At 41.5% G+C, this 14,257-nt stretch overlaps 1 protein-coding gene across 1 annotated transcript in view; it reads left to right on the plus strand.

Moving 5' to 3' along the window:
* LOC121567838 (inactive heparanase-2) overlaps positions 1 to 14,257 on the plus strand; it is a 144,777-nt gene that overhangs the window by 2,950 nt on the left and 127,570 nt on the right. Inside the window, exons 2-3 of the mRNA XM_041878200.2 lie at positions 322 to 476; positions 781 to 942. Coding sequence (XP_041734134.1) covers positions 322 to 476; positions 781 to 942 — 317 coding nt within the window. The remainder of the gene's footprint in view (positions 1 to 321; positions 477 to 780; positions 943 to 14,257) is intronic.

The raw sequence follows: 14,257 nt of genomic DNA on the forward strand, positions 1-14,257 counted from the left end.
GTCATTGTTTTATTACTTGAGTTTTATTTTTTTTGTCTTGTGAAAGTGGTGCTCAGCCTCTGTTGAGTAGCTTATGTCACTAGTGCTGGAAATTGCAATATACCCACTACAGGAATTATTTTCAAAATAACACCAGTGTCAATCATTTCTTCTCAGAGTTGTGTATATACATACATAATCTGAAATCAATGATAATCATGTTGGGTTTTTCATGCAGCTTGTTTTGACACAGAGCCTTTCAAACTGTAAAATATTGTTTAATCAACAGTTCAGATGTATTTGTGCACCATATTCTTATCAGATCTCTGTCTCCCTGTGTAGTTCCAAGCGTTTGGTAACCCTAGCCCGAGGTCTGTCCCCAGCCTATCTGAGGTTTGGAGGAAAGAGAACTGACTTCCTCCAGTTCCACAACTTGAAGAACCTTGCCAAGTTCAGAGGCCCTGGCCCAGATTACTACCTAAAAAACTATGAAGATGGTGAGTTAGACATTATGGATTTGATTATTAATTTACACAAATGTTAAACACAGATTTTGTATCTTTATTTCTTGTGTTGTTTTCCCAATTTGATTATAAAATGTATTGAGATGTTTAAATGTACTTTAGGTACAGTTGAAATCATCAATGTCCATGTTAATCGGTAGGCCTATATTCTTATTTTGTAGCATTCAATTGAAATTCAAACAAGCTTTATTAGCATGAAAGGAACAATCCAATGTTGCCAGAAGTGGTAGGCAATTAAACTGCATGACCCGTTCTTGGTCTCTGTGTCCACGCTCAGACATAGTGCGTAGTGACATTGCCCTGGACAAGCAGAGGGGCTGTAAGCTGGCCAACCACCCTGACATGATGCTGGAGCTGCAGAGAGAGAAGGCAGCTCAGATGCAGCTCGTCCTCCTCAAAGAGCAGCTCTCCAACATCTACAGCAACATCACAATAACAGGTAGGAGATCACACACACACACAAAAAACTCTCTGTTTGGTGGGTTACTCAATCTTGCCAGAGCACGGCGATGTAAATCATCACCCCTCAGATTTACTAATGTAATTTGTAGAGTAGGAATGGAGGGATGGAAGGATGGAGGGAGGAATGTAGAGGAAGCAAGGAGGCAGAGAGTGCTGGCATTTCTGAATGTAAGGTTAAACGGAACCTGACTGTGAAGGGGCAGCTGGACTGTGTGTGTATGTTTGTGTGTGCGTGTATGTGTGCATGCGTGACTTGCTGAGTCCCAGTGACTATCCCTGGCTTCCCAGGGTGGTAACTGGGAACCGTAAGGGTTTGGCTAGCAGTAGGCTGTGTCTGGATGTCTTTATGTTACAGTATTTTGCTTGGTATTTATTAGAAATGATGTGGCAGCAATTAATACTTTGTAGTAGTTAAATACCAGTTGTGGTACCAAATGGCATGTAATGATATGATGTAATGATAATGTAATGATGGTTAATTTAAAACATATAGATGCTGTAGTATTAATTTGGTCATTGTTCTGTAATTACAATTTTACTGCTATAATTTCCAGCAAAATACAGAGTAAACAGCAGTCTATCAAAACAAAGCGTAACCCCAGAGTTTCTAACTTTTAAAATGTGTGGATCATATCAACTTACAAAGTTGAAGAGAGGAGAGATGAGGATGAAGTTTCAGTCATCGGAGCTACAATGGCAACTACAGCTGCTTGTGATTTATTTGAAGAACAAAATGACTGTGTTTGTGTGTGTGTTTGTGTGTGGTATTGTGTGTGTGTGTGTGTTTGTGTGTGTGTGTGTGTGTGTGTTTGTGTGTGTGTGTGTGTGTGTGTGTGTGTGTGTGTGTGTGTGTGTGTGTGTGTGTGTGTGTGTGTGTGTGTGTGTAAAACCACCCATGTTAGAAATGCCTGCCCTAGATCTGTCTTGAGCAACACACACTGCAACTAAGGAGATATTCATATGAAGAAATAACAGGAACATTTAGGGATTATTCCCCAAATATTTATCCCTACAGAACTGATGCCATGACAGATCATTCCACCATCTTCACTCAAGACTTCAGTGATTTAATGTGTATCTAATATATCTTCATATTATCCCAAGTGAATCTGCTAGAATTTAATTGTCTTTTGTCTAATACATTGTTCATAAATGCACAGTAGAGTGGTTTTGCATTATTCCGTTTTTAATGTACTGTAGTATATAAGGTATTTCCAGACACATTTGTACATTGATAGATTTTAATTGATGAGGTTACTGTGTGTGTGTGCGTGTGTGTGCGTGTGTGTGTGTGTGTGTGTGTGTGTGTGTGTGTGTGTGAACTGTATGTAAGTCTGTGTATCATCAGCTGTGTGATTTCAATGGGCCTCAAGTGCACTAGTCAAAACATGGCCTGACTGCTCCTATCTTCTATCACTGAAGAGACACATGGAGGAGAACCATTTGTTCATGTTTAGGTGTAGAGGAGTTTCAGTTCACAAGTTCAGGAGTCACACTGTGTATCACCCTGTACTTTCTCTGTTGTGGACTATCAATATATTCTGGTCCACGTCCACCTCAAGGGTTCTTCTTCCTTGCTTCGATGTTGTCTTTAATGTTTTTCACTGTCACCCTACACTTGGTCTGGGGAGGGATTAGGTCCCAGAGTTTTCTTAAAGGCCCAGTGCAGTCAAAAACGTGATTTTCCTTTGTTTAAATATATTTCCACACTATAAGGTTGGAATAATACTGTGAAATTGGGAAATTATGATAATGCCCTTTTAGTGTAAGAGTTGTTTGAAAAGACTGCCTGAAATTTCAGCCTGTTTTGGTGGGATGGAGTTTTGGCCTGCCTGGTGACGTCACCAGGTGGTAAATTAGTTAATAGACCAATAAGAAAGAGAGATCAAAATCTCTCTGCCAATAACAGCTACTGAGACCACTCACAGACAGTCCTAGCAACATTCTTGCTTGAGAAATGGGTCTTTGCTGAGAAGCAATTTTTGTGTATTTTTGACCATTATAATTGAAAACAATCACAGTAAGGTACTTAATTGTTACCCAGAAATGATTTGATATTGAGACAGGTAAGGACATAGAGATCCTATAATTTATAGTAATTTATAGTAAATTATAGTGACATTTATAGGATAATGATTGAATAGGACTCTATGAAGTGTTCCATCTTTGTAATTGCTCATTAAGAGAGTGAATTCAGCAATTCCCTTTTCTTTACACAGTACATTAGGAAAGGAGTATTTTTACTAGACAGACTGTCTTCCCATAAAATAATTCAGGAGACACATTTACTCCCTGTCTCTCTCCCTCTACATTCTGATGTGTGTGTGTGTGTGTGTGCGTGTGCTGTTATTGAGAAGGTGCCATGGCTGTGTTATCTATTTCAGTCTTAGGGGAGTAGAGGAGAAGCCAAGCAGAAGGACTTTATTTGCTCTAAGCTTATTTACCGTTCAGGGTTCGCTCACAAACTTGCATTTTTCATGAGCAGCTCACAAACCTGCTTGTGCCCCAGGACCAGTGGAAGAAAAATATTCCCATAACATCAAAGATCCGCCACCATATTTTACAGTAGGGATGAGGTATTTTCTACATATGCATCGTTCTTTCGAAGGCCAAATCCACCGCTGGTGTGCTTGGCCAAAGACTTCTATTTTTGTGTCAGATGACAATAGCGCTGGTTCCAATCCAAGTGCCAATGCCATTTAGCAAACTCCAGGTGGCGCTATGGTCAGACGACATGAAATTATAGCTCTTTGGCCACGCACACCAATGGTGGATTTGGCCATGGAAAGAACAATGCATATGCCGAAAATACCTCATCCCTACTGTAAAATATAATGGTGGATCTTTGATGTTATGGGGCTATTTTGTTATGGGGTCCTGGGACCATTGTTAAAGTCAACAGCATCATGAACTTGACCAAGTACCAGGACATTTAAGCCAAAAACCTGGATGCCTCTGCCAGGAGGCTGAAACTTGGCCGCAAGTGAATCTTCCAGAAAGACAATAAACCCAATCACACATAAAAATCCACAAATAAATATTTAATTGACCACAAAATCAACATTTTGCAATGGCTATCTCAGTCTCCGGACTTGAACCCCATTGAAAACCTGTGGTTTGAATTGAAGAGGGCAGTCCATAAGCACAGATGAGGGTCTGGAAAGATTCTTTATAGAGGCATGGTCTAATCCCTCCCAATGTGTTCTCCAATCTCATAAAACATTTTAGAAAAAGGCTCAGTGTCGTTATCCTCGCAAGGGGAGGGTGCTGGAGTAATGAAAACAGGTGATCTAATCATTTTGACCCCTATCTTTTTTTAGATTTAAAAAAAATTACTTATAAACTAAATCTATTTCTCTGAGCAATTGTATTAGTATAAAATAATATTTATATTTTCATTTTTTAAAGCATATATTATAGCTCAGTATTTGTTTTATTTATTTTTACAGGTTTTTCTGCTCATCTTTATTAAGGGATCCAATAATTCCAGACCCCACTATATATCTATGTGAAATAAGTCATCCTCTTCTGTCTAGCCTGTGTGTGCTGAGATGTGGCTTACATGAAGATTTCTGAAGAATGCTGTTTAAAGGTCAAGTGCAGTCAAAAACGTATTTTTCCTGTGTTTATACATTTCCACACTATGAGGTTGGAATAATACTGTGAAATTGCGTAAATTATCATAATACCCTTTTAATGTAAGAGCTGTTTGAAAAGACCGCCTGAAATTTCAACCTGTTTTGGTAGGATGGAGTTTTGGCCTTCCAAACCTCTCTGCCAATAACAACTCGTTTTCAGTTTTCCCCTCCCCACTCAGACCCCTCCCAGTCAGTCCTAGCAAAGTTCTTGCTTGAGAAATTGCTCTTGCTAAGAAGCTATTTTTATTCATTTTTTACCATTTTAATTGAAAACAATAACAGTAAGGTAGTTAATTGTTTCACAGAAATGATTTGATATTGAGATAAAAACGGCTGCATTGGTCCTTTAAGTGAGGCCTGTAGTGGTCCAAGTCAATTACTGTATATATGAATGGACAAAGCCATCGATCACGTGACACCATTCATGCCTATGTGAAGACTCGATAGGGCATTTGAAGCCCCCTAGTCGATTGACGCACCATTAACTCCCCATCAAAATCCGTCAGTTTAAGCTAGAGATATCTGTTTTTTTGCATTGGATGCGTCACCGCAGTCACCTATGTCGTACTTCCGCATCTGCGGTGAAAGGTGGCAGATGTGAACCATGAGACATTCCAAAAATCGGTCTTCTCACAAAAACATCTGAACGGTTTGACCTCTCTATGGAAAGGGGAGATTCTCTCGAACACGATGGTGCTCTCCAGTTTGCTCTACGACCCCCACAAGTGTCAGGGGACCCGTCGTGAAGGTAACCAGTACTGTTTAAAAAAAATATAATGGAAGTATGAAGGTAGCTTCGTGTAGTTTCGTGCCTACCCAAAAAAAGGGGTTAAATACAGTGGGGAAAAAAAGTATTTAGTCAGCCACCAATTGTGCAAGTTCTCCCACTTAAAAAGATGAGAGAGGCCTGTAATTTTCATCATAGGTACACGTCAACTATGACAGACAAAATGAGAGAAAAAAATTCCAGAAAATCACATTGTAGGATTTTCAATGAATTTATTTGCAAATTATGGTGGAAAATAATTATTCGGTCAATAACAAAAGTTTCTCAATACTTTGTTATATACCCTTTGTTGGCAATGACACAGGTCAAACGTTTTCTGTAAGTCTTCACAAGGTTTTCACACACTGTTGCTGGTATTTTGGCCCATTCCTCCATGCAGATCTCCTCTAGAGCAGTGATGTTTTGGGGCTGTCGCTGGGCAACACGGACTTTCAACTCCCTCCAAAGATTTTCTATGGGGTTGAGATCTGGAGACTGTTTAGGCCACTCCAGGACCTTGAAATGCTTCTTACGAAGCCACTCCTTCGTTGCCCGGGCGGTGTGTTTGGGATCATTGTCATGCTGAAAGACCCAGCCACGTTTCATCTTCAATGCCCTTGCTGATGGAAGGAGGTTTTCACTCAAAATCTCACGATACATGGCCCCATTCATTCTTTCCTTTACACGGATCAGTCGTCCTGGTCCCTTTGCAGAAAAACAGCCCCAAAGCATGATGTTTCCACCCCCATGCTTCACAGTAGGTATGGTGTTCTTTGGATGCAACTCAGCATTCTTTGTCCTCCAAACACGACGAGTTGAGTTTTTACCAAAAAGTTATATTTTCGTTTCATCTGACATTCTCCCAATCCTTTTCTGGATCATCCAAATGCACTCTAGCAAACTTCAGACGGGCCTGGACATGTACTGGCTTAAGCAGGGGGACACGTCTGGCACTGCAGGATTTGAGTCCCTGGCGGCGTAGTGTGTTACTGATGGTAGGCTTTGTTACTTTGGTCCCAGCTCTCTGCAGGTCATTCACTAGGTCCCCCCGTGTGGTTCTGGGATTTTTTCTCACCGATCTTGTGATCATTTTGACCCCACGGGGTGAGATCTTGCGTGGAGCCCCAGATCGAGGGAGATTATCAGTGGTCTTGTATGTCTTCCATTTCCTAATAATTGCTCCCACAGTTGATTTCTTCAAACCAAGCTGCTTACCTATTGCAGATTCAGTCTTCCCAGCCTGGTGCAGGTCTAGAATATTGTTTCTGGTGTCCTTTGACAGCTCTTTGGTCTTAGCCATAGTGGAGTTTGGAGTGTGACTGTTTGAGGTTGTGGACAGGTGTCTTTTATACTGATAACAAGTTCAAACAGGTGCCATTAATACAGGTAACGAGTGGAGGACAGAGGAGCCTCTTAAAGAAGAAGTTACAGGTCTGTGAGAGCCAGAAATCTTGCTTGTTTGTAGGTGACCAAATACTTTTTTTCCACCATAATTTGCAAATAAATTCATAAAAAATCCTACAATGTGATTTTCTGGAAATTTTTTCCTCAATTTGTCTGTCATAGTTGACGTGTACCTATGATGAAAATTACAGGCCTCTCTCATCTTTTTAAGTGGGAGAACTTGCACAATTGGTGGCTGACTAAATACTTTTTTCCCCCACTGTATGTGTAAAAAAAAATAAAAAATACTAAAAGATAAAAATAAATAAATATATATATATTTCCTGACCTTTCTTATATCTCCTAGATATAGGACAGACACTTCAAAACCTTGTTTCACTATTTTCTGCCATTTATTAATGTGTTATTCAATCCAGTTCTCTGTGCTATAGTAGTAAAGGCCAAATTCAATATTTTATCAAATCATTGTTTTATATATATATTTTTATACTTAAAGTGGTCCTAAAATTCACAATCAAATAGCTAAATGATCCATAGTATGACCATCTTAAAACAATTCCGTATGTCAGCTTAGAAACCTCATGGTTACCCTGTCAATGTAGTGTTTTATTGGGGAGGGTAACAGGGGAGGTGTTTAAACAAGGTCTGGTAACAATCAGCCTAACCCTTAAGTGTGTGTGTGTGTGTGTGTGTGTGTGTGTGTGTGTGTGTGTGTGTGTGTGTGTGTGTGTGTGTGTGTGTGTGTGTGTGTGTGTAGGAAGGTGGCGGACATAAAGTCCCTTTAACAGCCCCTCCATCCTTTTCCACTCTACAGTCTGACCTCTTACCTAGGCTTGTTAGAGCTATCAGTAATGGCACCACACACACACACACACACACACACACACACACACACACACACACACACACACACACACACACACACACACACACACACACACACACATACACACACACATACACACACACATACACACACACACACACACACACACACACACACACACACACACACACACACACACACACACACACACACACACACACACACACACACACACACACACACAGCCCCCCTGCGCTGTGAAAACATACCAGCTCAGACAAGATGAGGTCAAGGTCACCCCTCATCTCCCCCTTACTCCCCCCTGGTCTGCCCCTTAGTTTCCCCTGGCAGTAAACCCAGACCTAACTGCCTCAGACAGAACAGACCCTCTCACCTCACCCCTAACCTCCTGTCTCATCCTTCCCCCTTGAAGCTCACCCCCCTACTCTCAGCCACTTTCATGTCCCAGCTTTCTTTCCATTTTTATCTCTACCTCTGTTAGTCTCAGTCCTTCACTCATCTCTCTCGCTCTCTCGCTCTCTCTCTGCAGCACTACCACTACACCAGATTATATGTGTGGCACTATATGTTTACAGCAGCAGTGGTATATGTGTTGTAAAGTATATGTGAGGTAGCCAGTAAAATAAATAAAACATGTTTTGCCACGTACACCGGAGAGGTGCAGTGAAATGTGTTGTTTTACAGGGTCAGCCATAGTAGTACAACGCCCCTGGAGCAAATGTGGGTTAAGTGCCTTGCTCAAGGGCAAATCGACAGATTTCTCACCTTGTTGACTCAGGTATTTGAACCAGTGACCTTTCGCTTACTTGCCTAAAACTCTAACCACTAGGCTACCTGTCACCCAAAAGACAACCCTGACCCTGCATGCATAACATCACCTCAGTGGCTGACGACATGACTCTCCCTCCCATGTTTAATGACCCTCCGTTCCATTCTGTCTAAACCACAGTGTGTGTGCCTGCGTGCGACGTGTTTGTGGCTTTGTAACTGAGGTTGGCTGCAACTCTTCCATTGGCTGTCATCAAATGAACCTTCTCTAAGACCTTTCTCTCCAGTTGGGAGACATGAAATGGAGTATCTAGACCCCTCAAACTCAACTATGGACCTCAAAGCCAGTTCCACTGCATCTTTTCATTGTTCCCCTCTAATCAGGGACTGATTTAGACCAGGGAAACCAGGTGTGTGCAATTCATTATCAGGTAGAACAGAAAACCAGCAGGCTCCGGACCTCGTACGGTCAGAGTTGAATACCCCTGATCTAGACCCTCATGGGATACACTTATCATCTACTCACTGAATTTCACTTATTTTGCCCTCTGTCGTTTCTCTTTTCTCTGCTTTGTCTTTATTTTCCCTCTCTTCCTCCCTCTATTGAATCCTGTTCATCCTCCCCTGTTCATTTCACCTCCTTGGCTTGTTTACTTGTTACTGGCCTCTGATGATGCTTGGAATTCTCTAGTAATAGTATGTTATATGATTTAACTGTACCTTTACTTTAGCTTGGTATAGGATTTTTATGCAGAATTTAGTGCTAAGTATTTCCTGTCATGTCCCCCCCCCCCCCCCTTCTCTCTCTCCAACTCTCTCTCTCCCTCTCTGTGAGGACAAATAGCAGGACGATTGGGGGTGTGCTCCTTTGCTGCCCCAACTTAACTTACACAGCCCCTTTCCCACCTCTCGCCCCCTGTTGACAGCAGTAACTACTTGACTTTTCTTCAGCTACTTTGAGCTCCTTCACACTCGTTAAGGACACCTTAGAGGAACATTTTGTGAAAATCACAGTTGACATTCCTCAGCCTAAATTCCACCCTGCTAATCCAACTGCGTGTGTGTGTGTGTGTGTGTGTGTGTATTTGCTGCAGCAAGTGACTGGAATGATCTGCAAAAAACGTTGAAACATGAGAAATGTTTATCTCTTTGTACCTTTAAGAACTCAATCACGGACATTTTCTCTGACACCTGTACTTGTTACCCTATCTAATCATGTCATTCATGATTCTCACTAACATTAACTTGTTACTCTGCCGAATCACGTCATTCATGGACAAATTCACAGACAATAACCTGTTATTCAAAAAAATAACATGTCGATTATGGACATTGCCATGGACGCTTTACATTTTCCTTAAAGACACTGTACCTCTACTATCTACAGTGGGGGAAACAGTATTTAGTCAGCCACCAATTGTGCAAGTTCTCCCACTTAAAAAGATGAGACAGGCCTGTAATTTTCATCATAGGTACACGTCAACTATGACAGACAAATTGAGAATTTTTTTCTCCAGAAAATCACATTGTAGGATTTTTAATGAATTTATTTGCAAATTATGGTGGAAAATAAGTATTTGGTCACCTATAAACAAGCAAGATGTCTGGCTCTCACAGACCTGTAACTTCTTCTTTAAGAGGCTCCTCTGTCCTCCACTCGTTACCTGTATTAATGGCACCTGATTGAACTTGTTATCAGTATAAAAGACACCTGTCCACAACCTCAAACAGTCACACTCCAAACTCCACTATGGCCAAGACCAAAGAGCTGTCAAAGGACACCAGAAACACAATTTTAGACCTGCACCAGGCTGGGAAGACTGAATCTGCAATAGGTAAGCAGCTTGGTTTGAAGAAATCAACTGTGGGAGCAATTATTAGGAAATGGAAGACATACAAGACCACTGATAATCTCCCTCGATCTGGGGCTCCACGCAAGATCTCACCCCGTGGGGTCAAAATGATCACAAGAACGGTGAGCAAAAATCCCAGAACCACACGGGGGGATCAAGTGAATGACCTGCAGAGAGCTGGGACCAAAGTAACAAAGCCTACCATCAGTAAAACACTACGCCGCCAGGGAATCAAATCCTGCAGTGCCAGACGTGTCTCCCTGCTTAAGCCAGTACATGTCCAGGCCCATCTGAAGTTTGCTAGAGTGCATTTGGATGATCCAGAAGAGGATTGGGAGAATGTCATATGGTCAGATGAAACCAAAATAGAACTTTTTGGTAAAAACTCAACTCGTCGTGTTTGGAGGACAAAGAATGCTGAGTTGCATCCAAAGAACACCATACCTACTGTGAAGCATGGGGGTGGAAACATCATGCTTTGGGGCTGTTTTTCTGCAAAGGGACCAGGACGACTGATCCGTGTAAAGGAAAGAATGAATGGGGCCATGTATCGTGAGATTTTGAGTGAAAACCTCCTTCCATCAGCAAGGGCATTGAAGATGAAACGTGGCTGGGTCTTTCAGCATGACAATGATCCCAAACACACCGCCTGGGCAACGAAGGAGTGGCTTCGTAAGAAGCATTTCAAAGTCCTGTAGTGGCCTAGCCAGTCTCCAGATCTCAACCCCATAGAACATCTTTGGAGGGAGTTGAAAGTCCGTGTTGCCCAGTGACAGCCCCAAAACATCACTGCTCTAGAGGAGATCTGCATGGAGGAATGGGCCAAAATACCAGCAACAGTGTGTGAAAACCTTGTGAAGACTTACAGAAAACGTTTGACCTGTGTCATTGCCAACAAAGGGTCTATAACAAAGTATTGAGAAACGTTTGTTATTGACCAAATACTTATTTTCCACCATAATTTGCAAATAAATTCATAAAAAATCCTACAATGTGATTTTCTGGATTTTCTTTTCTCATTTTGTCTGTCATAGTTGACGTGTACCTATGATGAAAATTACAGGCCTCTCTCATCTTTTTAAGTGGGAGAACTTGCACAATTGGTGGCTGACTAAATACTTTTTTTTCCCCACTGTATGCTGACTTTCTTTACTAAATGTTGTGTTTTTGCCATGTGTTTTTGCCCCGCTGTGTTGTTGTGATAGCTGTTCTCCTTGTGCTCTAACTGTTCTGTATTGACTTCTGTGTTTGTCACGTCACTGTCCTTCTATGTTATTATGTCTGTTTTGTTCTGTGATTTCAATGTTGTTGTTTTTGATTTGATTTATTGCACCGCACTTCCTAGTCTTCGCTGGCCAGGCCGTCATTGTAAATAAGAATGTGTTGTTAATTGACTCGCCTGGATAAATAAAGGTTACATTTAAAAAATACATTTGAACAAGTGTGTGTGTGTGCATGCACTGTAATAAATGTATGTAAATTTACACAGCAGAAATCTTACATTTAGCTATTGGAATTCTATATTACAGTACAGTATTGTAAAGAGCAATGCATTATGGGAGTTCAGTGCACTGTTAGCAATTCCTGTAATTTTACAATACGATTTTACAATAAAGTGCTGTATTACTGTTTTGCTGTATATTTACTTGTTGAGTTGCCACGTCCTTTTGGTCTGTTTTGCCCTGTAGTCACTGCCAATTTGGAAGCCTTTGTTTAGGCCTCTATGTGTGCAAGTGATACAAAACACCAAATATTCATCAATATGCTGTAATATAAAATTACCTAGTAGCAAACCGTCTTGCACCAATCCCATGTAATTACATTAAAATACTGTGAAATACAAACCCCATCTCCCCTCAATGATTCATTCATTCATTACAATTACAGTAGCATTAACTTTTTTACAGTCCTGTAATTATAAATAAATTAACTGGCGTCTGTGCTGCCAGTAATTTACTGTACAAATTACAGGAATTCCTTTACAGTGAGTCCGCACTTGCTTTCTCTCCAGATGCTCCCTTAGTTTATCCTTTACTCTTTGGGTGCAGCGACCTTTTGCCATGCTCAGTGTTGTCCTAGCTGTCTATACTTTGACGGCACTTAGTAACATGCAGTCAAAATATAGACAGCTAGGAGACTGACTAACTATGTTTAGTTGACACCTTGGGTTACAGGATGCTTAAACCTGTGACGCTGAAGCAGCTTAAGTTCCAAGGCTGTGTCCGCTTCCATGTCTTAGGGTTGAGTAAGGTCAATATTGGTGTAAAAGCATAATGGTGGGATGGTGTTTCTAAAGTCTTGTTTCTGTAGGGAAAGAGAGATATTTTTGCGAATCGACGTGTGTATTTTATGGACAGCTTCCCATCATATACTGCAGAGGTGAGGGATGGATATGGTCGAACATACAAGCGTGAGTGAAAAGCAAACATACCGGTGTGTGTGTGTGTGTGTGTATGACAGATGTTAGTACCTGTCTTGTACGCTATATACAGTGCATTCGGGAAGTATTCAGCCCCCTTAACTTTTTCCACATTCTGTTACTTTACAGCCTTATCCCAAAATTGATTAACTGATTTTTTTCCCTCATCAATCTACACACAATACCCCATAATGACAAAGCGAAAACAGGTTTTTAGAAATGTTTGCAAGTAGAATAAAAATAAAAAACAGAAATACCTTATTTACATAAGTATTCAGACCCTTTGCTATGAGACTCAAAATTGAGCTCAGGTGCATCCTGTTTCCATTGATCAACCTTGAGATGTTTCTACAACTTGATTGGAGTCCACGTGTGGTAAATTCAATTGATTGGACATGATTTGGAAAGGCACACACCTGTCTATATAAGGTCCCACAGTTGACAGTGCATGTCAGAGCAAAAACCAAGCCATGAGGTCGAAGGAATTGTCCATAGAGCTCAGAGACAGGATTGTGTCGAGGCACAGATCTGGGGAAGGATACCAACACATTTCTGCAGCATTGAAGGTCCCCAAGAACACAGTGACCTCCATCATTCTTAAATGGAAGATGTTTGGAACCACCAAGACTCTTCCTAGAGCTGGCCGCCCGGCCAAACTGAGCAATCGGGGAGAAGGGCCTTGGTCAGGGAGGAGACCAAGAACCTGATGATCACTCTGACTGAGCTCCAGAGTTCCTCTGTGGAGAACCTTCCAGAAGGACAACCATCTCTGCAGCACTCCACCAATCAGGCATTTATGGTAGAGTGGCCAGACGGAAGCCACTCCTCAGTAAAAGGCACATGACAGCCCGCTTAGAGTTTGCCAAAAGCCACCTAAAGGACTGTCAGACCATGAGAAACAAGATTCTCTGGTCTGATGAAACCAAGACTGATCTCTTTGGCCTGAATGCCAAGTGTCACGTCTGGAGGAAACCTGGCACCATCCCTACGGTGAAGCATGGTGGTGGCAGCTTCATGCTGTGGGGATGTTTTTCAGCAGCAAGGACTAGGAGACTAGTCAGGATTGAGGGAAAGGTGAACAGAGCAAAGTACAGAAAGATCCTTGATGAAAACCTGCTCCAGAGCGCTCAGGACCTCAGACTGGGATGAAGGTTCACCTTCCAACAGGACAACTATCCTAAACACACAGCCAAGACAACACAGGAGTGGCTTCGGGACAAGTCTCTGAATGTCCTTGAGTGGCCCAGCCAGAGCCCGGACTTGAACCCGATCTAACATCTCTGGAGAGACCTGAAAATAGCTGTGCAGATACGCTCCCCATCCAGCCTGACAGAGCTTGAGAGGATCTGCAGAGAAGAATGGGAGAAACTCATTTTTTTTTTTTTTACATTTGCAAAAATGTACAGTGAGGGAAAAAAGTATTTGATCCTCTGCTGATTTTGTACGTTTGCCCACTGACAAAGAAATGATCAGTCTATAATTTTAATGGTAGGTTTATTTGAACAATGAGAGACAGAATAACAACAACAAAATCCAGAAAAACGCATGTCAAAAATGTTATAAATTGATTTGCATTTTAATGAGGGAAATAAGTATT

The sequence above is a fragment of the Coregonus clupeaformis genome, chromosome 1 (genome assembly GCF_020615455.1).
Source record: "Coregonus clupeaformis isolate EN_2021a chromosome 1, ASM2061545v1, whole genome shotgun sequence".
Lineage (NCBI taxonomy): Eukaryota > Metazoa > Chordata > Actinopteri > Salmoniformes > Salmonidae > Coregonus > Coregonus clupeaformis.